Source organism: Polyodon spathula, chromosome 4 (genome assembly GCF_017654505.1).
Source record: "Polyodon spathula isolate WHYD16114869_AA chromosome 4, ASM1765450v1, whole genome shotgun sequence".
NCBI lineage: Eukaryota > Metazoa > Chordata > Actinopteri > Acipenseriformes > Polyodontidae > Polyodon > Polyodon spathula.
The window spans coordinates 58,082,579-58,109,552 of NC_054537.1; the positions used below are offsets into that span (position 1 = coordinate 58,082,579).

Here is a 26,974-nt window from a genome sequence, read left to right on the forward strand (position 1 = left end):
TTTATTTTTATTCAATAAACTGTCAAAACAAGACAGTGTCCTTGCTGTTATTGAGAAAGAGTGCCTGAGAGCCACCCACAGCTGAGAAACTCAGCTCTCTTGGTGTGACATCTTAAAATAATGATGAAGTTTGAGCTGGGAGGCGCGCATTAGTTTTCAGAATTTCAGTGAAAATGGGAACTGCTGTGTAGTTTGTGTCCTGTAAAATAGTCCAGAACTGAGCTGTCAGAAATTAACATTTTGATATGAATTGTAATATTTCTTCTAAGTAAAAACGCATATATTTTCACCTTCAAATGACAAGAGGTCTGAACCTCTTCTTGCACACCACGTTCCTTTTACACCTTTTCTCAACTTATTTCAGGCATGGGAATCACATGACACGTGAAAATAAAAGAAGGGAAGAAACCACTAACAACCTGAGAGGGTTCATATAACTGCTGTACTGTTTTATAATATTTAATCACGAGATACTGAGATAAGGGAAAGGACAAGGAGTTATAGGATAGGAATTCTGTCTACATCTGATGGTCAAAACAAATTATTTACTTATTTTTTCCAAGTGTATCCAATCCTATGTAGACCCACTAGTGTAATTTTTATAATTTAAAGTAATTTTGTTCTACATTTCATCCATTTTTAGTGTGAGTGCCATCTTAAACGATATCCCCTTTTAATCACATCTCATAACATTAAACAACATACTAAAAACTGAAGTTGTTTAAAGATGGCAGTCACATAAAGATGGATGAAAAGTAGAACAAAATGACCAGAAAGTTAACAACACTGCAAAATAGTCTTATATAAGATTCGATCTGCCTGAAAAAAAGAATGTGGCAGTAGAGAAGATCATTTCTGCCAATGTTTCCATGAAAGGTGAAACAGCTCCTATAGCAAATATTTCATTTGTTGGACAGAATAATTCTCATCTTATAGCCCCTGTCCTTTGTATAATGGTGTGTTTCATCATTCAAAAAACACGACAAGACCGTGAATAGATTTAAAAACCTCATTTGAGTCATTAGATACAAACTAGGACTGATGGGAAATAAGCCAATTAGGCAAATCGGTAGAATCAACTGAGGTGGACAGAGGAAGCAGAGCAGATCAAGCTGAATAGAAGCACATTGTCAACTAGACTGCTGTAGATACAGTTAATAAGCTAATTACACTATGTTACTGTCACACACAAATCAATCTGCGAGGTCATTCTGTGAGGTAGGCACCCACCCGTCCTGCAATAATTATATGTGGGTGTGGAAAAGTGCCTGCCCCTGTGTGCATTTTGTGTTGTATGTTGTGTGTTAATGTTGGTGTATAGTTATTGGTACACGGGATATAAACTGGTCTGTGTAACATGAGTGTTTAAAATGGCACGAGGATTGCACAGCACTTCACATTCAAGTAAAAATTAATAATATGTGAGCATGGGGAATTGCACTTTATTAATTCACATGCAGTTGTACCGCGACTCCAATTGAATGATTGATTAGCAATCGAGTCTCGGTACAGCTGCATAAAAGCTGAATGTTTTCACTCACTTGGGGTTGTGTGTTCGTTGAGTGGAGAATGGGATTGGAGACGGAGGTAATAATAATAATAATAATAATAATAATAATAATAATAATAATCGTTAAAAGATCAGCTCACCGTGTTTGTTTAGTGTTAGTCAGTTTTGTTTTGGCGAATGTGCCGTGTCCTGTGTTTTTGTTTGACTTGCAATCTTTTATTTTCTGTCTGTCTGTGCACTATTAAATGCTGAGCGAGACCATTCGCTCAGCTTCACCAAACTCCATCTCTGTTGTTTATTTCCTGGTTCCTGGTTTCTGGTCTGACGCACCCCACTTCAGCTGTCTTTGTGACAGTGGGGTACAGCTGCATTATTATATGGCTTGCTCATTAACATCTATTGCATGTGTTTAGTGAAGGGACAATTATCTATTCCTGGATACCAAGTAAATCTGTAATTCCCCTTTTATTTGAGTGCATTGATTTGACCCTATCTGGTGATTAATTCCTTCTGCAATGTCTGTCCCCCAGTGGTTATTGCTATTGGAAGCCATCTCCTGTAGAAATGTTCAATGTTTGTTTCATGAGCTCACACAATGAATTGTGTGTTCTCTACCATTTACACTTTCTAGAGAATTAACAACTTGGGCAGAGTTGCATGTGTTAGTTTCCAGCATTCTGTCAGGCTTAAGGTGGGTACACACCACACTACAACTGTTTGATGCACATTTTCTACATGCATGTATATCCTGTGAAGTGGCATATGAATTTTTTTTCCAGGTTGGCTGATCCATGCAACAAGTAGTAAGTTGTGTTGTACAGCTAGAAATTAAGTCAGCTATACATACAGGGACTTGTCACATAATACCTGTAGTATATTACAAAGTCAGATGAATCTACAAGTGTTGTGTATGCTGGAGCAGGGATGCTGAGTAATGGGTGTGAGAATGAAAGATGTCAAACGTGTATTTGTCTACTTTCTTCAAAACAAGCTGGCTATGCCAACTTAATGAGGTTTTCTGGGTGTGTGTACATTTTTTAAATAAAATAATAGACTAGAATAGATTGGCTGGGGTCAGCTCTGTACAGGGCAGATTTATTCAGCAACCTTCACGATAGAAATGTTTTATTGTCTGTCCTTCATTGCACTGGAGCAGGCTGAGGTAGGAGGTGAGGTGAGCGGTCGCTTTCAGTGCAGATAGCCAGCCCTGTCCCGTGCTGACCCTCTCACCCACTCCAGCTGGACAGATTGAGCTGAAAGAATTCTCTACCAGACTCTAAGCCTCTCAATCCAGAGAGCCAGGGTACTAGAACGTCACCCAGCCTCAGTGACAGACTGCCCTCAATGACACGCCCGCACCAAAACCATATGCTATGCCAAGATATTAGCAGCTTTGCTTTGAGAACCTGGTTTAAGATAGTTTGCTGCTGGATGTAGATTAACTACTTTTGCATGCGCATACCCTGGCCGGTTGAGGTCTGCTCGAGCTTAATTTTAAAACCCAACCCAATCCAATAATCCCAATATACACGCTTCAAATTAAGTCACCTTTTATGTTCTTGTTAACATTGGCATACATTAACATAAGATCCACTTGAATTTGCATATTCATTATTTTATACTAGACTATACAACCCCAAACAGCAAAGTTAACCTTAAAAATATTATACCACGACTGCAGTTTTTAATAATGACGTGATTTCTTACTGTAAACCGAGCGTCATGCAGTGACTTTCAACAACAACAACAAAAAAAAAAAAACTGCTGTCATATTTAAGTAATATTTTGCAGGATTTCCACATAGCCGCTGTGGTAGAGTAGGAGAAGGAAAGGTGTAGTCCTTGAAGTTCAGGACTACATCACCCAGAATGCCACGGGAGCGAGCCAGGGTAAATTTAATTTAAAACACCTGCCGGTAGTTAAGCAGGCAGGTTTATATATAGCGGGTCAAAGTATTTAGTCTGTGTTAAGGCTAAGACCTAAGAGGAGACCTGCGGGAGCCTTAAGGAAAGGTATGTGTTTAATACATGTACAGTATTGGTTTTTTAATTGATTGAATTAATACAGTATTGGTTTTATTAATTTTTACAGCGGATTTAGACGCACCCTTTCCAGCAACTGAACTTTCCACTGCTACACATTCCCCTGTCGACAATTTATTTTCAAGTGTCAGCCTCCATACCTTTTAATTTTTAGATTTTACAGGTTAATTAACGTACAAAATGATAAGCAAACAAATAAATTAAGCAAATTTAACAGTGAAAAAGGAAGTTGCAGGATGGCTTATAAACCACGTGCACACTGAAGAAAAAATTTCAAATAGTGGTTTATTCGCAATACTCAGCAATAAGACACTACCCGACATGAACCATGCCCGAAAATTTACTATACGAATTATACCCGGCCCGACCTGATGCTTGTAGTCTAACTCGGGTCAGGTTGCAAGGGTTTATTGACCGGTATTTAACTGTTAAAGGTGGTTCTTTAAGAATTAAATATAAATTCACTGGAAAACACATGGTAAACAGCAAAATAACTGCAAATATACTGTGCGAATGTTTCATTAAGGAAGGACTGTGCAAATTTCCTTTTTTAAATACTATATTAAAACAACTCGGTTAACAGTTAACCACAGTATATTTGAAGTTTTGCCGTGCTTTTACCACAATTTACCACAGTCAACTTTTCGGAATTATACATGGTTAAAAACAGCACGTCAAGATTAAACTCATTGTACAATGAATTTAACTGCTGAGATCAGTCAGTGTGCTATACTAACGTGGAGAATGACGTCTAGTTGAAACATTTGTCACTGAATTTTATAAAATTGCTTTAGTTGTAAATTTTACCAGTATTCAGCGTTTTTGTTACATGTAAGTTAACTGTAAATGTAAAAAATACACAAGAATCATAAGCATTTGTTTATTATAAATATATAAACCATTTCTACTTTAAATTCGTTTTAGAATGTGTGTTATATTGCACACTTTGTGCGAGCATAATATTTCAGTCAATTTCTTTGCATCTATTTTTTATTACTTCTATAACACAGCATCAGATACCTATGGACTCTAAGCCGTTTGAAATTGGGGGTCTTTTTTAAAAGGAAATCGCATAGAACAATGCTTAAAAAAAGCAATGGCTTGGAACAAAATGTAAACATAAGTGAAGAGAATTCAATGAGGTCATTAGGTGTGCATAGCAATATATCAATTCAATACCTTGTACAGTGATAGTCATTATTTGACTACACTTTCACAACACTGTTTGCTTTTGTAAGAATACTGCACATACATTTATATCCCTTTAACACTAATCTTCAAATTAACCTTTATCTACTTTTAAAAAATGTTTTTTAAAAAAGTTGCATTTTTCTACTGTGTGAGAGCATTGAATTCACAATAGAATTGACAGAAGTCACAGGTGTCGTTATCCATCCATCAACAGTCCAAAGCACCTTTGACCAAAGGTGCATAGTCCAATTTCTGTGTTCTGGTGTATATTTTGGCTATTTAGTCTTGTTCCCCTTTCTTAAGAGGTATTCTTACTGCAACACATCGTTTAAGTCCTGATCAAGAGCGACCTTCCTACTGTTGATTTGATGGACAATGACACCTGTGCCGCCTTCCAGTTCTGTTGTCAATTCAATGCTTGTCATTTCTATTCCTTGAGGATATTATCTTCAAGTATTGCTTATCCATGTTAGACAGCTTTTTACGTCTTCCAGTCCTGGGTTTGTCAATTACAGATGTTTTTCTGTACTTGTAGATTTATGCTTTGGATACCACACCTTAAATCTAGTGATGCGAGCTATTTCACTCAACGTTTTTCCTTCTTTATGCAAGTCAAGGTTGTTATAGTAGAAAACACGAGTGGAGGTTTTGAGTAAATTGTTGATGCTCATAATGTATCAGAGTAGAAAAATGCACGTCAAACTTTTGCACAGCAGTGTGTGTGTGCGTAATATATATGTATATTATGTATATTTGAAAGGAAGTATAACTGCAGTGTACAAAAATGAAAAGAACAGTACTCCACTATAGGCAGCCCCACCAGTTCCTAATCTCTTCCCAGGGTTTGTGTTCCAGTCCTGCGGAGAGAGGTCCTACTGCGGATCAGCCATGCCTGCTCTTAGTTTCCTGGCAGGTACAGGGTGAAGCCGCCTCGGCTCTTGCGGAAGTCAGGCTGGTTATGGCCAATCTTGGTTTCCACGGAAACGCACTTCTGCTGCCCGCGCATATGGAACTGGATAGCTGAGCGTTGCACTGTCACCTGCAGGGGTGTCTTTAACCTGAAACACACAAACACAGATCCTCTTCAGAAAGGATTCTCAAGCAGCAAAACACTTATCTGTTCATGTCTCATGAGGCTGAACCCTAAACAAAAATTGATTTAAGTATAAAAACTAAGACATATAGAGTTAACTTTCTGTCTTGAAACTCGCACTAAAGCACACAATACTGGGTTTCTGAACTACCTTCAATTAAGTATATTATTGAAATGGACAGGAGTTTGATGTCAATTAAATGGTTCCTCCCTTATAGCTTCACGAACATCTCCTATTAGTAAACCTACAGACTCGCAGGTAAGACATTCATGTTGTGATCAGTTCATTTACCAGGGGTCTGCAATGTGCTCTGTTACTCTCTATGCATTTTCCGTGTTTTGTATTTTCACAGTGAGAAGGAGACAGATCTGATTTGAGGGTGACATTCCCTGTGGTAAGCATACAAAGATCAGAAGAGAACTGAAAGTACATGTTCAATACAATGTCAAATAGATTGGAAGCAGCACCTCATATTAACATTGAAGTACACCGGAAATTCTTCCACCCAAGCACAACGTACCTGAAGCATTATTATATTGCCAAAAATACCCAGAACAAAAGCAACAAATTCAACTTTCAAATATTAAAAGCAAAAAAATATATAATACAATCCAAGGACTGAAAGCACAGAAAAGGGTTGACAGACGGACAGGAAGGAGCACTAATCGTATAATCACAAAATCACTTAGGCTTTGATTCCAGTCCCAGAAATGATGTCAGCTGTGGCTTGACTATTGCATTACATCACTGGCTAACATGGGTGAATGGTGTGACCTGCTCTGAACTGACACACACTGGGAATGCCAACTGTGTCCTCAAAATCCTTAGGAAGTCGTTGTGATGAAAAGAAGCAAGTCTAGTACTGTAATGTAGCATAACAACACACAAGCCTAGCCTACACCTATGTGTTAACCCTATCATGTTGAATAGCACAGTTATTTAAGAAATAAAAGGTATAATTAAGAATCTTCCCTAAATAACTAGAACTGTTCAGCTCGGCAGTACAGTGCCTCACACTACTCATGCAGATTAAACAGTGCGCCAAGGACGAACTACACACAAACTTCCTGCCAACAAGTTTCTCTCCGTCTTCCTGTGGAGTCAAAGAGCCAGCTGGAGACCTGCTCTGTAAATAGAGGACTAGGCGTTCAGGGGCTTTGTATACTGACAGGGGAGAATAGCCACCCTGTTCCACTTCACATTGTCAATATGTGAGCGGAACAACTCAACCCTTCATCTACTGCCACTTATTAAATTAGGCTGACCCTCTCTGATCTCACACCCCAGCTCCCTTACTCCCCTACCCAACTGTCCTGCCACAGAGCTATGACTTCACTTCCTGGGCCACAAGTATCCTGACCCTACACTGTTTCTAAGGGACAGAAGAATTTGTTGCAGGAAACTTTTTTTTTTTTTTGCCAGAATGAAGGTGAAAATAAAATTTGGGAAACAAGAGCCTCTAAAGGCTGAAATAAACACTTTGAAATTAAAGACGAGAGTAACGGGAAAACCCAAAAACAAAATGAAGAATCCAAATGTCATGCTCTCAGGACATCCCCTCGCTGTGCCCAGGGGGCTGATCGCACTCTTTACCAGCGTGATGACTTGCTACAAAGGGCTTATTGGCCTGCAGAAAGACTATGTGATTTTATTGGAGATTAGCCATGTTATGCATGAATATATTTTATTTGTTCTTGTTCCCAACTGTCTATTTATAGGAGATAATTACTTCTGTTGTTTAATTGAACCTTTCCTCTTGAGACTTCAGCCTTGAAACCAAGGCATGTTACACAATGTGAGCCTGTTCCCACTGTCCCTGATTCCAAGAAATGACTATGGTTTTCAAGCTCCGACTCACATTTATTTCAAGGCTTGGTGTAACGCCTCTTATAAAAGTTTACTGTGGTATTTTTGACGTTCAACCATGCTTTTCCCATGGTTATACTATGTATTTACCAAAGTTTACCCTGGTTTGCCTTGTTTATTAGTAAGCTTTACCATACCTCACTATTCTTTGCAATGCTTACCTATGTTTTACCATGCCTTCACTATGCATTGTTACACTTTACTATGATTTAAATATGGGACACTTGTGTAAGAGACACCAGCTGGGTTAGGTAGCCAGGGATTAACCTGGACCAGAATGACCCTCAACACTACCCCTCATGCTGTCTGGCTTGATTTGTATAAAGAGCAAGTAGCTTTAAGTGACACATTCATGGTTGCTTTTTACTTTCCCTTATCGAATTAGAATTCTGGGTAGTTTTTTAAAAATGTTATTTGAAATGTTTTTGACAATGACATGCGAGTGTCTAAACTGTTTTAAAAAGCCTGGTTTCTTTTACGCTTCCTCAATCCAGTAATCTCCATAGCTACCAGTAGTTTAGTCCTAGTTTCTAGTTTGAATGGGTTTATTGTAACGCTAGTAAGACATGTCAATTGAATCAGTGTTTTCATAACACTGTGTTTATACAATCACATGTACCATCTAGTCCAGGTTGTACTTGTTTTATATGGCAGAATCTCTTTTGAATTTGGAGCCACTGAGTGGCCAGGGGTGCTCAAGGTAGCCATGGAGACAGGATTGAGGAAGTACAAAGCACTTTCCTCCCAGGTCACATAAAAAAAACTTCAATATCTGAGCAACGGCACTTCAAACTGCTAAGAATGATTGCAAAATCATGAAAGGGAAAGGTGTGTGCTTTTACAGCTGAAGGGGACAATGTTAAAATTTAGCTCAGATTAATTCTGAACCAATAAAAGGTGATTTTTCTGTAACTATAGCTGTATGGAATATAAGAACCTAAGAAAAATAAGTTTGGGAATGAAAAAAGGCTCTGTCACTGCCGATTCCAGAGACGAGTCGGTCTTCTCCATTGCTGTGAATTATTCATCAGGACAAAAAAGTGCAGACAGAACTGGGTCATAAAAAAGGGGCTCAAGGTGCACCTGAGCTCAGTCTCTCCTCACAGGGATGAGCTGGGGATTTGGAAAAAAAAATCGGAAGACTGCAGCTAGCTGTCTGATCTCATTTAAGAAACATTGAACTACCCCAATGACAACTCACAAACTACTGTATCCCTACACATCAGTTACATTGAAACTGGGGTCAAAGTCATTAACGGCACTGGCAGAATGAAAGGACAGCATGGTGAGAGGTTTACTTATGAGGTAATAATGCGACTCCCCCCGGCGAATCATTACAGCAGATGTGTTGCATTGTAATTAATGTCTGGAAGGCAATGTGGAGCAAGGTGCTGTTAAATGTCTCTGGGAGACAGTCCAAGAGTGTGTCCTTATAAAACTCAGTAGAGGTAGACACTATGCTTTAGCTGTAGTATAATGACTGATAACCACACCAAGAAAACTAGGTAAATCCCTAGTTTGTCAGCAAACACCTAAAACACATTTTAGCAAATACTACTCTGTGTACTGTAACAAACCAGGGTGTATAACCTATGATGGTGTACTGGCTTGGCATCTCAGTCCATTGAATTGAACTGACAGTCAAGGGCTGGACACGAACCATACAGCTCAAAGGCAAACGCCTTACAATTCACTTAAAAATGAAGCGCTGTAGTTGAGCGGCATGTATGCGTCTTATGCTGATGTCAGTATTATTAACTCATCCGTCTCTAGGAAGAGATCCATTACAATGGGTACAGTTAAACAGGTGGTTTTGTTGTGCTAGTCCCCTTATACAGGATTGGTATTTAAAAAAATGTATTTTTGATGCATTTTCTCCTTTCACAATTTACTTGACTGCTAAAACATGTTTAACTGCACAGCGGGCTCCCAAGTAGCACTCTGCCCGGACTGCAGGATTCGCCCTATAGCTTGGAGATCGCCAGTTTGAATCCAGGCTATGTCACTGCCAAACGTGGCCGGGAGTTCACGGGGTGACAAACAATTGGCCAAGCACTGCCCGAGCAGGGAGGGTTTAGGTCAGCTGGGGAATCCTTGGCTTACTGTGCACCAGAAACCCCTGTGGCTGGCTGAGCTCTCCCACGCTATAGTTCTGTAATGGCTTCACGGTAAGCTTACAGTATCAAAGCTGACAGCACATCTTTCGGAGGACGCGAGTGCTCATCTTCGTGTGATTCCAAATTTAAAAAAAAATAAATCATGCTTGCATTTTAATGTAGAATACCACAGTAAGCTTTTACAAGGAGACTTTCTTAATGTCAATGTATAACAGATGCAATCCAGCACAGACTCAGAAACCTTGTGACACACACACACTAATGGTGCCTGTAGCTGTGTGAAAAAATCAACAGCTTGTGTCTTATCCTGTCTCTTACTCCCAGACACTGGCACAGAGCTTCATTTCTAAATTCTACTTTTAATAAGTGATTGCACTGAGGAGCTGCTGAATTTATCAGATGTGTGTTTTAACACTCAACAGCACTGATGCCCCTTCCACCTCACTTAAGGTATTTTTCCAGAAGCCTTTTTTTGCTGGAGTAGTTAGTAATCTTATCAGATAATGAAATAAGCAAAACCAAACCACACAGAATAGAAAAGAGATGAAATGATGTTAAACACAAATGAATTATGAAAATGCTGATAATGTTATGATGATTCAAGCCTGTATTGTGCATGTTTTTTTAAAGTAAGTACAGGCTTAAAAATTATCTTAGGATTTCTCTGGATTAAGTCTGCAGGTTCCTAGGAACCAGCTAGCTTCACCCCAGCAAAACTGGAATGTCCTAATCAGACCAGGAAGACGTAATACCTGCTGACCCCCTCGTTCCCAACACTGTGAAGATCAAGGCTAGGGTTCAGAGATTATCTGTTGACCTCAGTTAGTGGGTCTGCACTTTTAGCCCAAAGGTCCTGTGTGTAATCCCCACTACACTCGCCCCCCTCATGTAAGTAATACATACACAGTACAGTGATTCAGCAGAGTGCTTGATCTACAGCATTTACAGCTATAGACCAAAGTTTTGCATCACCATTTTAGAATTGAGACATAATTAAAAATAAATAACTATATGAACAAAATGATATTGCAAAATTCTACTGGAAGCCAGTATTTTACGTTAAAGATTTCAAAATGTCACATTTTTCCATTTTTGTCAGTTTTTCGTTAAGTATATGGAAAACTACAAAGCGGTATGTAATTCAACATGTTAAAAGTAACATTATTCAGCAGGTTTCATTTGACTTTGTGAAGCAAAATTTGTTAATTCTATAGGGTGATGGTCATAGCTGTACAACGTATGTTGTGACATTGTTGTGGTTTGTGGTATGTGTACTGGAGTGTTCGTGAGACCCTTGCCTTTTAGTATCAGAGTCTTGGTAACTATGCTTTGTATGATATGATCGTTCTGCAACACCACCATACAAATGTGACCCCCCACCTCGCACAGCCGTCTCTGTAGCAGCTGACTGACATTTAATTGGTCCCGGGGGGACTCAGTCTGCAAAACTGTCTCTTTGCACATCATCCCCAGAGCAATTTGTGAGAAAATGCCACCAAAAGCCATCTCCGCCTCAATGATTAATATCCCGGTGCTCTCCAGGAGTGGGGGTCTCGGCTAGGGAGGTCCCAGGATCTCACTTACACCTGCGCAGCTTTCAGCTTGTGCGAATGGCTTGAGCTCATAGCTACAAAGTAGAACTGTTTTACTTCAAATAACTGCTTACAAACAGCCACAGTACGGTAAGCCATAAAGCAGGTCTTTGAGTGCACTTTTTATGCACGGGAAAAGCATGGGAAACTTTATAGAGCACACTGACCAGAGTCAGTCCACCAGTGAATCTGAATCCTTTCCGAAACCCAACCTGGATTGGCCCATATACCAGCCCTCTTCTACCATCTCGTTCATGGTGGCATTGCCCCGGATCCTTCAGGGCAACACAAACGACACTGTGCTGGTAAATATGTGGGAAGGAAGCACATAAACCACCCTTCAACCATAGGCAGCAGTCCCAGAGTCCTATCATAGGAACCTACCACCAGCAGTAGCTGAGCCCTTCTGGAGCGTTGGACCACACTCAATGGGGACTGAACTTCAAGTGTGGATAGTGTGATCAATGACAGGCAAATAAGGGGATTAACAAAATATCCACCAGTGTTCCTTTATTAAACAGTTCAGTTGACATGTGTGTCACTCTGCTTGTGTGTTGACAGCTGCTTTAGTGTTTTTGTTTTGAATTCCCATTGCAATCAGTTAGATCTTTTTTGGTCTGAGAATCAATTTCCTTACCATTAAAATGGCCTTGCTGCTCCTACATTCAAATGACTTTGTGTTAAATGATTGACATTCTGTGCAGTGCCTAACCATCTATAGCAAATACACAACTGGAAGTGCACTGTGTTTGCAATTATACGTTTCATGAATTATGTTAAATAATTTATTTCACATAATACATTTACTCCATACCAGCCTCAAAATAGACTATTTCCTTCACTTTGCTGCATTGACCTCCTTTACCTTTCTTTCTGTTTTCTACAATTCCAGTCCTCTTCCACATCCTTCTTTCTCTCTCCCTTTTTCTCCATCTCACTCCTCTCATTATTTCATTCTGAGCTGTTTAATGAGCTTTGCTGTGGTTGCCTAGCGACCATCTCCAGGGCTGCATAGCATCTGTACAGTGAAGAGACTGAAATGGAGAGATTTACTGGAGAGGAAGATCACATTGCCTCCCTCCCTCCCAGTCCCTCAGCACTAGTGATGTTGCCTCCCTCCATATATCGCAGCTCTAATTATTAGCGCCCCACTGCCTCCATACCAGTCCCTCTGCTCCAACCACTAGACCACACTGCCTCCCAGTCCTTGAGCTCTCTCCAATTGGGGATTTATTAAAATACACAGCACACATGGTACTAAAAATATACTTTAGATTCATGTTTCAACAAGAAGACATTGTCAAAGATGCCCTGTCAAATGTTTGCCAAAATGTATTACAAAGTTCAGAGTGATTAAAGTTATGGACAAATTAATTTAGCTTTTAGAAAACAGGTTAGCAGTACCAGCAATAGTAAAGGGTGAGTGAATGGATACTGCTGGGAAAGAAACAGGGAGAGAGACAGAGAGAGGGGAAGTTGTTAAAGGGGATCATTGTGAGTGTTACTGGCAGTGAATGTCATTTCAGCCATGAATCATCAGTCTGTGGACTTCTTATTGAGGTTAGCGAGGCAATAATATTGAAATGAGGCAGGGGCAGAACCAGAACAGGCATAATCCTCTCAGCTACTATAAATTTACGGAGCGAGGGAGGGGGAGAGAGGGAATTTAAGATATACAGAATGTTATACCGTGCATCACATGCAGGATGTCATGTGATTAACAGCTAGTTATAAGACCTATAGAAGTTAGCTGTTAGCTTTAGTTAAAAATTACAGATATATATATATATATATATATATATATATATATATATATATATATATATATATAATATATATACAGTGCCTGTAGAAAGTCTACACCCCATTTCAAAATGTTCACCTTTTGTTATAGCCTGAAATTAAAATGCATTAAAATTGTTTTTTTGTTTGTTTGTTTTTTTTAATTTATCTACACGTCCTACCCCACAACTTGAACATTTCTAGAAAATTAATTAAATAGCTTGGCTAGAAAAGTGTCCACCTCCCATGTAATAGCAATTAAATTAGTTCAGATGTAATCAATCACCTTCAAAATCACACAACAGGTTAAGTGGCCTCCACCTGTGTTAAATTGTAGTAATTCACATGATTTCAGGATAAATTCAGCAGTTCCCACAGGTTCCCTCTGCTGGGTAGTGCATTTCAAAGCAAAGACTCAACCATGAGCACTAAGGTGCTTCCTAAAGAATTCCAGGACAAAGTTGTTGAAAGGCACAGATCAGGAGATGGGTATAAAAAATATCAAAGGCCTTGAATATCCCTTGGAGCACGGTCAAGATGATTATTAAGAAGTGGAAGGTGTATGGCATCACCAAGACCCTGCCTAGATCAGGCTGACCCTCCAAACTGGATGATTGAGCAAGAAGGAGACTGATCAGAGAGGCTACCAAGAGGCCAATGGCAACTTTGCAAGAGCTACAGGCTTTTATGGCCAATACTGGTCGAAGTGTGCATGTGACAACAATATCACAAGCACCAAGTATGGTAGGTTGGCAAGAAGGAAGTCATTACTCAAGAAAGCCTACTTTGAATCCCGTTTGAAGTATGCAAAAAAACACTCAGGAGATTCTGTAGCCATGTGGCAAAAAGTTTTGTGGTCTGACGAAACTAAAATTGAACTTTTTGGCCTAAATGCAAAGCGTTATGTTTGGCCTAAACCCAGTACAGCGCATCCCCCAAAGAACAGCATCCCTACTGTGAAGCATGGTGGTGGCAGTATCATGTTATGGGATGTTTCTCATCAGCAGGGACTGGAGCACGTGTCAGGATAGAAGGGAAAATGAATGGAGCAAAGTACAGAGAAGTTCTTGAGGAAAACCTGCTGCCCTCTGCAAGAAAGCTGAAACTGGGACAGAAGTTCACCTTTCAGCATGACAACAACCCAAAGCACACAGCCAAAGCTACACTGGAGTGGCTAAGGAACAAAATGGTAGTGGACCAGTAACAGCCCCAACTAAATCCAGTCGAAAATTTGCGGTCCAACAATGCTCCCCAAGGAACTTGACAGAGCTTGAATAGTTTTGTAAAGAAGAATGGTCAAATATTGCCAAATCTAGGTGTGCAAAGTTGGTAGAGACCTATCCCAACAGACTCACAGCTATAATTGCTGCCAAAGGGGCTTCCACACCAAGTATTAACTCAGGGGGGTGGAGACTTATCCAATTATGATCCTTCAGTTTTGTATTTGATATATATATTTTTTCTCAATAAAAACTTTTTTCCCCTTAACACTGTGGAGTATGGTGTGTAGATAAGTGGAAAAAAAATCCTCATAAAAATCTGAGGCACTGACACAACAAAATGTGAAAGTTCAAGGGGAGGATTTTGGAACACCTGATAAGATCAGTATGCACAATACAGGGCACAAAGAGTAACCCAGAACTAAATGTGAAATAATGAGTATAGCCAGAGACAGACAGACAGACAGACAGATGCAAATATTGCTAACTCAGGCTTATATGAAAAACAAGTTGAGGTGCAGTAAATTAAAAAAAGCAACAGTGATTAGTTATCACACAGAGGGTTACCTGCATTGTAAAATTACAATTAGTGCAGTCACAGTAAAACTGCAAATGCACTGCTCTGAGGTTTGACTGAAACTGCATGAAGAAAGACAGGATGCCCTTGGCTTCTCTCAGATGCAATGTGGCACCAGAAGGGTTAACCCTCCTGCAGCACTCTGCTCTGAGGACAATGAGATCGGGGAAGCCTGAGTTTACAGCACTGCAGCCTGGCAAGAGGCCTGTCACTGTTAATCAATACAGGACTGCAACAAGTGCTGCTCAATGTCACAAACGCTTCACTCCTCAGTGCATGGCTTAGAAACTGTAGAGTACTGCACAGTCATTTCCCGTGCCTCTGCTCTGCACTGCCTCACCTACAATACAGGACAATAATGCTATCCCAATCTCACACAAAATACAGAATAAAAGAAGCTGTTCTCTCCAGTCTGTGCTGTAACTAACACTGTCTGTGACTCTGGACGATAAATCCTCAAAGCGGGCACACTGCAGCTCGCAAAATGCTTGCATAGATAAATCTTACACATCTTTCACTGTGTAGGCAGGGTTGCCAGAAATTAAAATGTTTGTCAACCAAATACCAGCCCAAAAGTAGCCCAATGTTATGTTGCCTATGCTACCTCAAAAGTAGTTATCAGTACTAAATTTTTATCTTAAGGTGTGTATATATATATATATATATATATATATATATATATATATATATATATATAAGATATATATATAGATATATATATATGTATATATCATACAAACATGTATGTATAAAACATTAAGAAAATACCCTTTATGCATATGAACTGAAATTTCAAAGTCTTTTATTTAAACTATCTATGTACACTTGCAGTGATGGACAACTTTTGGCCATAACTGTAAACATAGGGATGTGATACCTGCACAAATGAGCAGAAGTAGCCCAAAAACTATGCACCCGTCCAAAGCCATGTTTTCATGCACACTAAAAAATAAACAAGCCCAATTGGGAGTGATTTATTAGTTATAAACCTTTTAAAAACTGCAGTACTCCACGATAAACATATAAGAAAGTGTTAACGACCAACATGGTAAATGCATGGCAAAAAACCTACAAGCTCAGTAAATGCACAAGCCTGGTCCCTGATATAGTACCGTGAAAGCACTGTAAAGCATAGACCAGTAATGTAAAGCACAGGCATGGGTAGGCATGTTCCCTGTTCAAAGAGAGGACCCTATCTCATGACATTGATTTTCTGTGTCATTGAGAAGCTGTGGACGCAAACCCTCCACTGGCACAACACACCCAATAAAGATACAAAAACAGAAAAAAAAACAACTCACTTTTAATATAGTCACTTCTTACTAGTTTTAGAATTTAAAAAAAAGGTGTTTCTTCTTTTTCAGAGAACTTGTGCTAATGTTTATTTGACAACAGGGCAAGAGAGTATTGCTTACAACAGGGCAGGTCACTAGTGGTGCTGTGTGGATTTCAGAGGTGTTTGAAAAAAAGAATGCGCATTTGACTACACTGTAAGGTTTCCCAGTGTTACACAATTGGAATATCGTACGTGCAACAAAGCCAGAGCCAATTAGCTGTTCAGAGCAGACAAGCACTCCCCTCTACCCCCATTTCCAGGGTGTCATTAGGAGGGTACCCTCAGAAAGTATCAACAGCTGTAGAGCCTGACAGCCAGGCTGCTAAGCAAACAGCCTCTCCTTCTCTTTTCACACTGTGCTCTTAATTCACAAAGCACTGGCATGTTCATTGCCAATGACCTGACCCTGCTTTCATATTCATATTGACCCCCAAGACACGGCAGATGTTTGCAGACAAACTGGTCACTGCTGTGTGTGTATGAGCCTGCAAGACGATGCAATTTCATTGTTCTTTTGGACATGCTTCAAATAAATCAGGGCTCAGCATCACATCAAGTTGGAAAGGAAGGATTGGGGTTTTACAGCTCTTGATGCTTAGTTCTGCAGCACTGTGATTTTTAGTACAGCTAGAAATACATAAAAGTAGACCAATGTTTTACCACATTGACAAGACCATAATAACAAGTCCCAATAATACCTCTTAATAATCAGCACTAAAACACTTCCATCCTCAGCTCTCCAGCGCTATCATCACTCTGCACCTTAATGACGAGCTCTAGTCCAAATGTAGCATGAATAAATAAAATGTATTTTGTTCCGAATCCTCGCCTTCGGTTACTGTAAGTGTATGGCATGTTTAAAAATCGAGAGATGCAACGGCCTGCAATTGTTGTCTTGCACGACTGAATAATGTTATCTGTCTCAGCTTATGGCTGAGACAGGTAAGCAACTGTAAAAACAGCTGTATAAAATCAATTTAAAAGATATTATTCCCAGTATTCATTTTAATCATTAGTATTACCTTAGAAACACCCCCATTTTATTCATTATTATAATACGGTCACTTCATTTAAATAACTAATTTATTTTAAAATAAATATTATTTATTACATTGCCGTTTTGCTTGGCGATTTCCATGGAAAGGAAAGATTAATTTGATCCTTTTTCTATATATATATATGTGAACTGGGTCGGTGATGCTTATGGCTGAGATAGAATTATAAGAGGCTGTCAATAAAAGGGCGTTGACATTATTTTTTTTTTGTGTACATCATTGCAGGCTGGCAGACACCTCAGCAATGAAAAATCAAACACAACGCAAAGTGAAAATCAGACCGGTTACATAAACACTCCATGCTCAGCTTTCCAGCACTGTAACAGGATTAGGTTCAATGCTAGATATCTTGGATTGGATTAGAAACACAAACAGCTTGAGAGACTCCTGATTAAATCCTGCTCTTCATGTGACCAAATGTGTGTGTACAAAATACAAATTTAAAAAATAAACAAGAAATTGTATAAAAAATACATGTGATAATGTTGCTAACACTAACAAGAGGTAAGAAAAATGATGGTTACTTCTTTAATATAGTTGCTATAGCAGCACATTTCTAGTCACGCTAAAAAAAAAGAACTAAAGCAGAAAAAAAACTGTATTGTCAGACAAGCAGAGGTATTCAGCTGGAGATACAAGTGAATCGTTGAATTGTGTTGAAGAGGCGGGTCCTGGCACAGAGCTTCAGTTCTGAATAAAGTTGTCTTTAACACCCCCCCCTACATGGCGCATGCTGGCAGCTGTCACAGCAGATGGTGGGGGAGGGGCCTGACCTTTCCCTTGCCACGCCTCATCTACACATTCAGCTCTCTGAACAAAAGTAAAGAGCGCAGGCTTCCATCTGACACCTGCCGGAGTGCGCAAGAGAGTGTGTGTGTTTTAATGACCCTGTACACGTGTGTGCGTGTGTGTGTAAGGACTTTCTCTGAGTTGGGACAATGTTGGATTTAAAACAGACAAATTGTGGTGAAATGTAAAAAAAATGCCTACACACAAAAACCCCAGAATAATGTGCCCGTGACCATAAGGATTGCATTGTGGTAAAGGAAAGAAGGTACAATTTAAGTGTGTCGAGTTACTACTATACATATTTTGCACAAAAAAAACAAAACGCTCAAGCATTTTAAAAGTAACCAAAAAACAATAATTTCATACAGTATATCAAAAACAAAAGCCCCCCAAAAAACAAGATGTACATATAATCATTTGCAGAAGTAATCACCCCCTACAAAGTCACATTTTGTTGGCACCTGAGCGTACTCCACAGTTTCAAATTAGACTTTACATGTAGAATCTACACAAACTACTCCACATTAAGTAAAAAATGCATATAGAATATAAATAAGTAAGATTTACAGAGAAAAACAGATTAATCTCAGTTGCATAAGTATTCAACTCCTTTGCTACTGCAGCCCTAAATCATCTCAGGTACAAATGATTTATTTGAAAGGTCACAGAATTTCAGCCTGTGTGTACTCAAAGTGGTTTAACGTGTAGATAATTCCCCTCAGGTATATAAAGACTTTCAAGCTGCAACTCACATATTGATCCAACAAAGCAACCATGAAGACCAAGGAGTTTTCGAAAAAAGGCAGGGATAAAGTGGTAGAGGCACAGAGCAGGAGAAGGGTACAAGAAAATTTCAAAGGCGCTGATTATCCCTCTCAGCACAGTGAAGTCCATCATTAAGAAGTGGAAGATGCATCATACCACCCAGACACTACCCAGATCAGGTGACCCTCCCAAACACACAAGCAGGAAACTGGTTCGGGATGTCACTCTGAAGCCAACAATGACCTTGAGAGATCTACAAAGACTGTGTCTGAGATGGGAGTCAGTGTTCACACATCAACAATAAGCCGGTCCCTACACAAAGCTGGCCATTACTCAAAAAGCCTAATCTTAAAGCACGTGTAGAGTTTGCGAAAAAGCATGTAGATCATGCTGCAGACATGTGGAAAAAGGTTTTGTGGTCAGATGAGACAAAAATTCCAAGCGTTACGTCTGGCACAAGCACTACACTTCACATCACCCAGTCAATACCATCCCAACTGTCAAGCATGGTGGTGGCAGCATCATGTTATGGGTATGCTTCTCTTCAGCAGGGACTAGAAGCTTGTCAGGAAAGAGGGGAGAAAGGATGGTGCAAAGTACAGGTGAATCCTTGAAGTAAACCTGTTTTGAGTCAGCCAAGACTCTAGAACTGGGGAGGAAATTCACATTTCAGCAGGACAATGACCAGAAGCACAAAGCCAAAGCCACACTGGAGTAGTTGAACAAGAAGAGAATTAATGTTCTTGAATGGCCCAGTCAAAGTCCTGACTTGAATCCAATCGAAAATTTATGGCGAGACTTGAAGATTATATACAGTTCATCAATGATCCCCAACAAACTTATCAGAACTGGAGCAATTTTCCCGTGAAGAATGGGCAAAAATTTCACCATCTTACTGTGCAATGCTAGAAGAGACCTATCCAAAAGGACTCATAGCAGTAATTACTGCAAAATGTGCTTCTAACAAGTACTGACTTAAGGGGCTGAATACTTATGCAACCAGTAAATTTCGTACATTTTTGTACATTTTCTTTGCATGTTTTGCTGATATTTAACCTCCTCCTCATATAACAGTGTTCAGTTTAACCACTACAGCTTTGGATAAAAAAAGTTTGTTTGAAAAACTGTGCATTATTTGTAATTCAACAAAATGTGACATTATTGGTAGGGGGTGAATACTTCTGCAAACCACTGTAAAACTCGAAATTTGTTAAAAATAAGCACCAAAAAATAAAATGAATAAAAACTAAAAAACAGAAGCCCTCGTTATACCCCTCCCTCTTAAATTATGTGGATCAAAAAATACAATCAAATTCGCTTAATGTCACTTCTGTTAATGTCACACTCCACTTATTATCATCAAATTGTAATGTCCAGGCCTGAATATAATGTAAGTCAATGGAAACAAACTCCTGATTATATCATGTCTGTTACTGTCACACTCTGGTTAATGTCAATCCAATTTCACTCCTACTTAATATCACTTTCAACTGCCAATCTATAACCAACCCATTTTGGCACATTCGGTCACGTGATCAACGCGGCTACATTCCATAACTGCTTTTGTAATAATTAAGGCCTTAGTAAGCGTGTGGATACAAAACGTCACCTCAAATGAAAATGGAAAAAGCTTGTAAACGATTAGATTTAACTTTGACCACAAAAGCTGAAATAATTGCTCTATCCAAGAAAAAACAACTCTGTCTGAAAATGTTTTCAACTGCTCGTCATCTGTTAAAGATTTCAAATCTTTATGACGCAAAGACTTTTCAGCTGTGTAGTTTTAGTGTTTAAAGAAACCCTTCATTCTATGACACTGAACCATATATTATATATATATATTATAGATATATATATATATATATATATATATATATATATATATTATATATATATATATATATATTGTTAGTCAATCAGTGGATTTGCTGGACATGACATAAGAATCTGTATGACAACTGTTCAAATAACTACTTCACTCCTGAGCTTTCGCCACCAGAACCAGTTTGTTTCTGTAACTTCAAGGACACATACTGTTAAAAGTGTGCTTTTTTGTTTGTTTAATTTAAAGACTGTACAGCGATATCAAGGTTGGAGTGTTTTGGATTGTGCATGCTGTTTGTGAGTAGGCCTACTGACACTTCAATGTTTTTTTTTTTGTTTGTTTTTTAAATGCATTGAACAGTGAGGTGATAAAATAACAACTTTTGCGCATGCTTTCCTGTTTAAACATGTTATCATTTCTATTGATATGCCGATGCATTTAAATGTTAACAGCATTTTCATAAGTTTGGTTTAATAAAGCATATTGGGGGGGGCGGGGGGAAGTACAGTATATTAATGCCAAAAAGAGCACGTGGTAGTTTCTGGAGTTTTTCACACGGTAAACTGAAAGAAAGTATTATTAAAGCTGTTTCGGGTTTTCTTCTACTTACGGAAGCATAATCATTTATTAGTTATTAGCTAACTTCTGATAATGTCAACTCTGTTTATTGTCATAGTTTTGACTGGTTTATACTCAGTCCCTTCAGTGTGGCTGTAAGTGGTTTCGACTGTATAACTAATCTTCTAATCTTCATAACTTGAAATAATTACCTAACTAACAGTCAGATTTAACAGTCAAGGCAGAGCTAGGCTGCTCTGGCCTTGAAACTCAGTTCAAGGGATTATTCTGCTCGGTGTTGAACTGGTTAATTTAGAACTCTGAACTATTTATATTTAGCAGAATTTCTATAAGTTTAGCTTTGCTGGTGGTTCCTTTGCTGAAAAAGATAACATCTTCCACTTTGGATGATGAAGAAGTAACAGCTTTGAGCACGGCCTGGAAACTGTGGAGCCTCCCCAGCTGGCTAGTGAGTGAAACAAAGGTTTTTGGAGGTGTCTCACTCATGTTTTCCTGGCTGCCATTGGGGTAATCATAGATCTGCTGTCAATTTCAAAATTACACCATTCTGTGTCTTTACTGAAAGCTTTGGGTCTCGTTTCAGGGTTTTTGAATAGCACCTTCTTTCGGAGGTAGCATATGATCCACATGGACATACCAGACCTCGTCACTAAATCGAACTGAATAAGTCAACTGTCCATGCTTTTCCACAATCATACCTTCCAACCATTATTAGTTTCCCCTCCTCCAATTTTCGACATGGACTCTGTCCTGGACATTGAAGTTACGACTTTTTGACTTTGCTAAATCAGGTCTCAGCAAACTAAAATGGACGCGTAGTCATTTTTTTTTTTATTTTTTTTTTTTGTTAGAGTGACCAATTATTATTTTTATTTATTTTCTTCCCAGTTTGGAATGTCCAATTATCTTTTTTCTCCTCATCGCAGCGATCCCCACACAGCACAGACGTTCTGAGGGCATGTGAGCATCCTTCGATCTCACAAGCCTAAAGCCAGAACATGCTCCACCAACATGTGTACTAATATATTACATGTACAGTATGTCCTTTAATAGGGTGTTGAGAATAGTTTTTCAAGCACAGGACAATTGGCCCTGTGTGTTGTGTGGCTGTAAGGTTTCTAACCATTGCTCACACAAGCAGTGTTGTTTTTTTTTTTTCTTGAATGAAGTTCTGAGGAGCCAGCTTCAATATGCTTTCATTATTATAACAGCAATTTTTAAACACGGGGAAAGTATTTTCTATTAATGACCCCTGTAGTTTGATCTTCCATGAAAATGGCCAGGCATGGAGTACAGAGCTATTTCCAGCCCGCTCTGCTCCCTAGACCTGATGAAATGAATAGTTCTTTCTCTCCCTGCAGTCACACTTCCCTGCGTGTGATGAGAAAAATAAAAAAAAAAAAATAAAAAAACTTTTCAAGATCTCATTTCACTTTTCAAACCTTGCAGGAGTAGAGATCAGGAAAGTAAATGTCTTATATGCATATATACTGTAGTTTGGGGAGGTATCCGTTTAGCTGAATAGTTTGCAGTTGTCTGTCATTAATATTGAACTCTGTACTGAACCTGTGATAGAAACATCTGAAGAATTAGTATCAGACTCTCACATTAATAGAAGTCAGTACACCTCTTATCTGTACATAAAATATGGTTGGTTTTATTTTTACCTGTGCTATTGTCTGTGGCTGTATTGAGTGAACTTGTGTCACCCAGCAGACGAAGCTGGGATTCGCCCCAGATCAGGGCTCGGGGTTGTGCTCTCTGTAATACACCCAGATGGCTCCACATAGACAGCAGACGGTGCACAGTGTGCAGACAAAGGGGTCATCGCCATGGGGAGCTGGGTGTGGGGGATTCAATTAGTTCAAATTCAATAGCCTCCACTCCCCCTACCCCTCAGTGTGGGGAAACAGCAGTCTGGCGGCTGGGGAGAGCGGAACATCAATTTAAATCAATACAAACAACACCACCAGATTGAACTCCACACTGGCCCCTGCTGGAGGAGGAGACTGCATCAGTAGGGCCATGATTCTATCGCGTAATTTACATTTTTTGGGAGGGCATTGTGAAAAGCCTATCTTATGTAATAATTTCACATTTAGTCTTAGAAAAGGCTGCTCACTTCTTGGAAGATTGTTAGCATTTCGTTTTTAACTGTGCATCCTTCCTATATTCTGGTGAAACGGAAGTCAATCACTGAAAAAAAGCATGTTTGAAACTGCAACTATGGCTGCCAGAGGAACATTAACCTCACACATAACAGCAAAGCAACACAAAAAAGATTTTCCTCCTGATGAGTTTCAATCATTGGACAATATTTTATTTTGTTTAGTGTGTAATGAAGCAGTAGACCACATCAGAAAGGACACTTGTGTCAAGCACCTTAAAAGCAAACACATTTTAGAGTTTGTTAAAGACTAAATGACAGAGAATGAAGATCACTTTGTACTGAATTGTCCAGCAGCCAAATAGTATTGAATGGGAACAAAACCACTGCATTTGTTTCTAATAATGCCGCAGATTTGAAGAAATGTTATGCTTCTGTTATCAAAGACATGGCTGTCAACTCTATTCATGTCATGTTTACAGCGCATGTTTGTTTATGCACTTATCGGAAACATTTCAAGTTCACCTTTGCCAACCTAACAGTTGCATCAGTGCATGCACAGAAACCAGGACCAGAGAACACAGTTGGAGACAGACTTAGGACAAAAGGTAGGAGACAGTTGAGTGGTGAGGGTATATAATGGGTTACCTAGCCATGTTGCTGATGGTGAATCATTGGGATCCTTTAAGACCCAGCCTGACAAAGTTTGATATCAATAAGCTACTAGGGACTGGACGAGCACTAATGGTCCGAATCCTCTCCTGCGTACTTGTTCTTATGATGCCTTTGTTTAAGTCTAGTTCTATATAGACCTACTTTTGTAATCTGCCCTGGGATGCTTGTACATGAAGGACGCTGATAAAGGGTAATAGAACTGTGTATGAGGGAGTATCAGCATGAGTAGAAGTGAGGGACATGGACGATTGTGATATCATCATTTTGAATTGACTTTGCAATTGAAGGAAATTCTGAGGAGGGCTTTGGGTGTTATTTTTAAGAATAAAGCTCAGTAGAAACTTAATATTTTGCAGTTGCTGTCATGAACTGGGTTTCTTTGTGATAAGCGCTTTGTGATGGTGGTCCACTATGAAAGGCACTATATAACATAAATACTGGTTGATATATCCTGGACTAAAGCAGACAAAAAAGATTCACTCTGACTGGCTGAAAGATTCTAGACAGTCTAAAATAAGTGTAATTAGTACTGTATGAGGTGCTGGCAGTTGGCACAGCACTGACACAGCCCACACACTCAGACCAAGCAGGGCACAGGTAGAAGAGGCAGGATTGAGACCTGAGATCCTGAGCAGTCTCCTCCTTTCCTGCTGTCATGACAGCAATGTTTCCTAGGCAGCTGGAATCAGAAGTTATTATTAATGGACGGTGATGTTGGATTTACGGTTTAGAAAAACACAACAATTAGGATCTATGAGGCTGGCTGTCGCACAGCAGCTGGAAACTGTTCTATTTATATCTGTCTGTCGGCTGAACGAGCTGTTCCCGACTCATGAATCCTCAATTGAATTATCCGTCTGGTTTGAAGAGCTTCCTCTCAGCAGAGGGGTGACAACATTGTGTATACCTGCAGGGAAGGGGAGATGTTGGGGTACCTCCCCTTTAACAGATTAAATTCAACCCCTGCTGTGTATGTACTTAACTTGGGGACAGACGGACAAATGGACAGCTGCAATCCCCAGTGCTATCCGTCCCTCCCCTTTCCCAAGCACCAAATCCATCAGTTCACAATAAACCCAAAACTTTTCATTGAAATATGAGTTTGCCATGCTCTTCGGTGCTTTGCCATGTTTTAACTATGCATTACAGTACTTTGCTATGTGTATACCATGGGATACTGCCAGTAAACCTTTAGAATTGTGGCATTTATGATTAATGACACAGCCACAGAACTCACAAGACATGCCCGGCCTCTGCCACTGTAAACTAAGCTGTATATATTTTTTTTTATTTATTCATTTTTTAAAAACTTGGATTCACCAATTATTTTACCACTAATTTTCTCCCGCAGAGTGCCACTCGGGAGCCAGCCCCCTTAAACTAAGCTGTTTAACAAATTAACACAATGTCTTGCTTCATGCTCCAGGCACCATGAACACACACTTCAGCTAACTCCTTTTCCAGGGTAATGGCCTCAGCATCACTCTCACATTTCTAAATGTTCCAACGATGACCTATAACCCAAGATCGCAGCCCCTGATTGTCCCAAGAGGACCCAGTGGAAGAGGAGTCCACATTGTTATCCTGTAAAACAACCTCTTAGAAACTGAAATAAATGTGGAGGGAATCTTTAGCAACAACTCCGTAGTGTGAATGCTGGTTTACTGCGCTTGCTTTACCGCTTAATTGTTCCTCGTAATCGCTGCTCAACTAACTGCAATACGTTTCTTGGGAACTCTATCTCCCAGCAGCCTTTGCAAGCCAAAAGTAATCGCTGTGTCTCCTGTGAGTGACTTGATTCTCCCATGATTCAACGCAGTCAATTATCGGAGCTACCATGCAGGTTAAAGAGCAAAGCTGAAAGCACTTCCAAGTGAAAATAATATTACTGTCACATATCAAATACCAGCTTTCCATGATGAGTGTTTTATTAACCATGACCGTAAGACAAAGCATATCGAACAACTTGCATTTTCAAGGTCAGAATCAGAGTCCTTTTATATAGGTGGAGAGTTTTATCCTGTATGATTACCACCTGGAGTGTAAAAGAGTGTGCTACCCTTATTCAGTTTCAATGACTGTAAGTGTGTGTATGTATGCGTGTGTGTGTGTGTGTGGTAGGACCTCTTTTTCAGAGAGAGCGAAGCAGATATGCAGGTCCTCCTGCAGTGGAGTGCAATTGATGTAGAGGACTGACCGTTTGAAGTGGTCAGCGAGCACACCCAGCAGCTCCCCGACACGGTCCTCATTCTCACAGCCTTGCACTCTCTGCAGACAGGTCAGCATGTCATCCTTCTGCACCGTGTGGAACACCACCAGCTGGTCCCGGCTGCAGGTCACGCTCACACCATTCACCTGCAGAGACAGCAGAGCACACACACACACTGAACTTCTTCTACAGCAAGGAAAATACTGATGATAATAATAATAATAATAATAATAATAATAATAAACCAAAATGTGCATAATAAGCCTGTAATCGTATCGAGGCTTCTGGTGGCAAGATAAATGACGAGACCGAAGGTCGAGTATCCATGTCACCAGAAGCCCGAGATACAACTACAGGCTTTTTATTGCACACTTTGGTATAGTTTATTTGTTACAATTAGTTGTAGCTATTTAGCTTGAAAAAGCAGCACTTATGACCATTTCCCTTCCCTTGTTTTTTGTCATGCTTTTGTTTTGCCACTAAACTTTGTTTGGTTTTTGTGAAGTCCGTTTGGTTACCATAGTAAATTGAATTTATATTTGTGTTATTTAAATACCTGTCTATGCTTTCCAGTATACCGCGGATACAGGTACATTTCGCCAGTATGTTGTCGAGATGCTGTTCTGGTATTTGATTAATTTTC

At 39.5% G+C, this 26,974-nt stretch overlaps 1 protein-coding gene across 3 annotated transcripts in view; it reads right to left on the reverse strand.

Moving 5' to 3' along the window:
• Positions 1-5,463: 5,463 nt before the first annotated feature.
• The window catches only part of myo1g (myosin IG), an 87,208-nt gene continuing 65,697 nt past the window's right edge, over positions 5,464-26,974 (reverse strand). For 2 of the 3 annotated variants that reach the window (XM_041248151.1, XM_041248152.1), the window contains 2 exons: positions 26,320-26,477; positions 5,464-5,801 (listed from right to left, as the gene is read on the reverse strand). In XM_041248151.1, the coding sequence (XP_041104085.1) occupies positions 5,642-5,801; positions 26,320-26,477 (318 nt within the window). In that variant the 3' untranslated portion in view covers positions 5,464-5,641. Of the gene's footprint in view, positions 5,802-12,277; positions 12,447-26,319; positions 26,478-26,974 lie in introns of all 3 variants that reach the window. The other variant, XR_005950127.1, reaches the window with a different exon arrangement.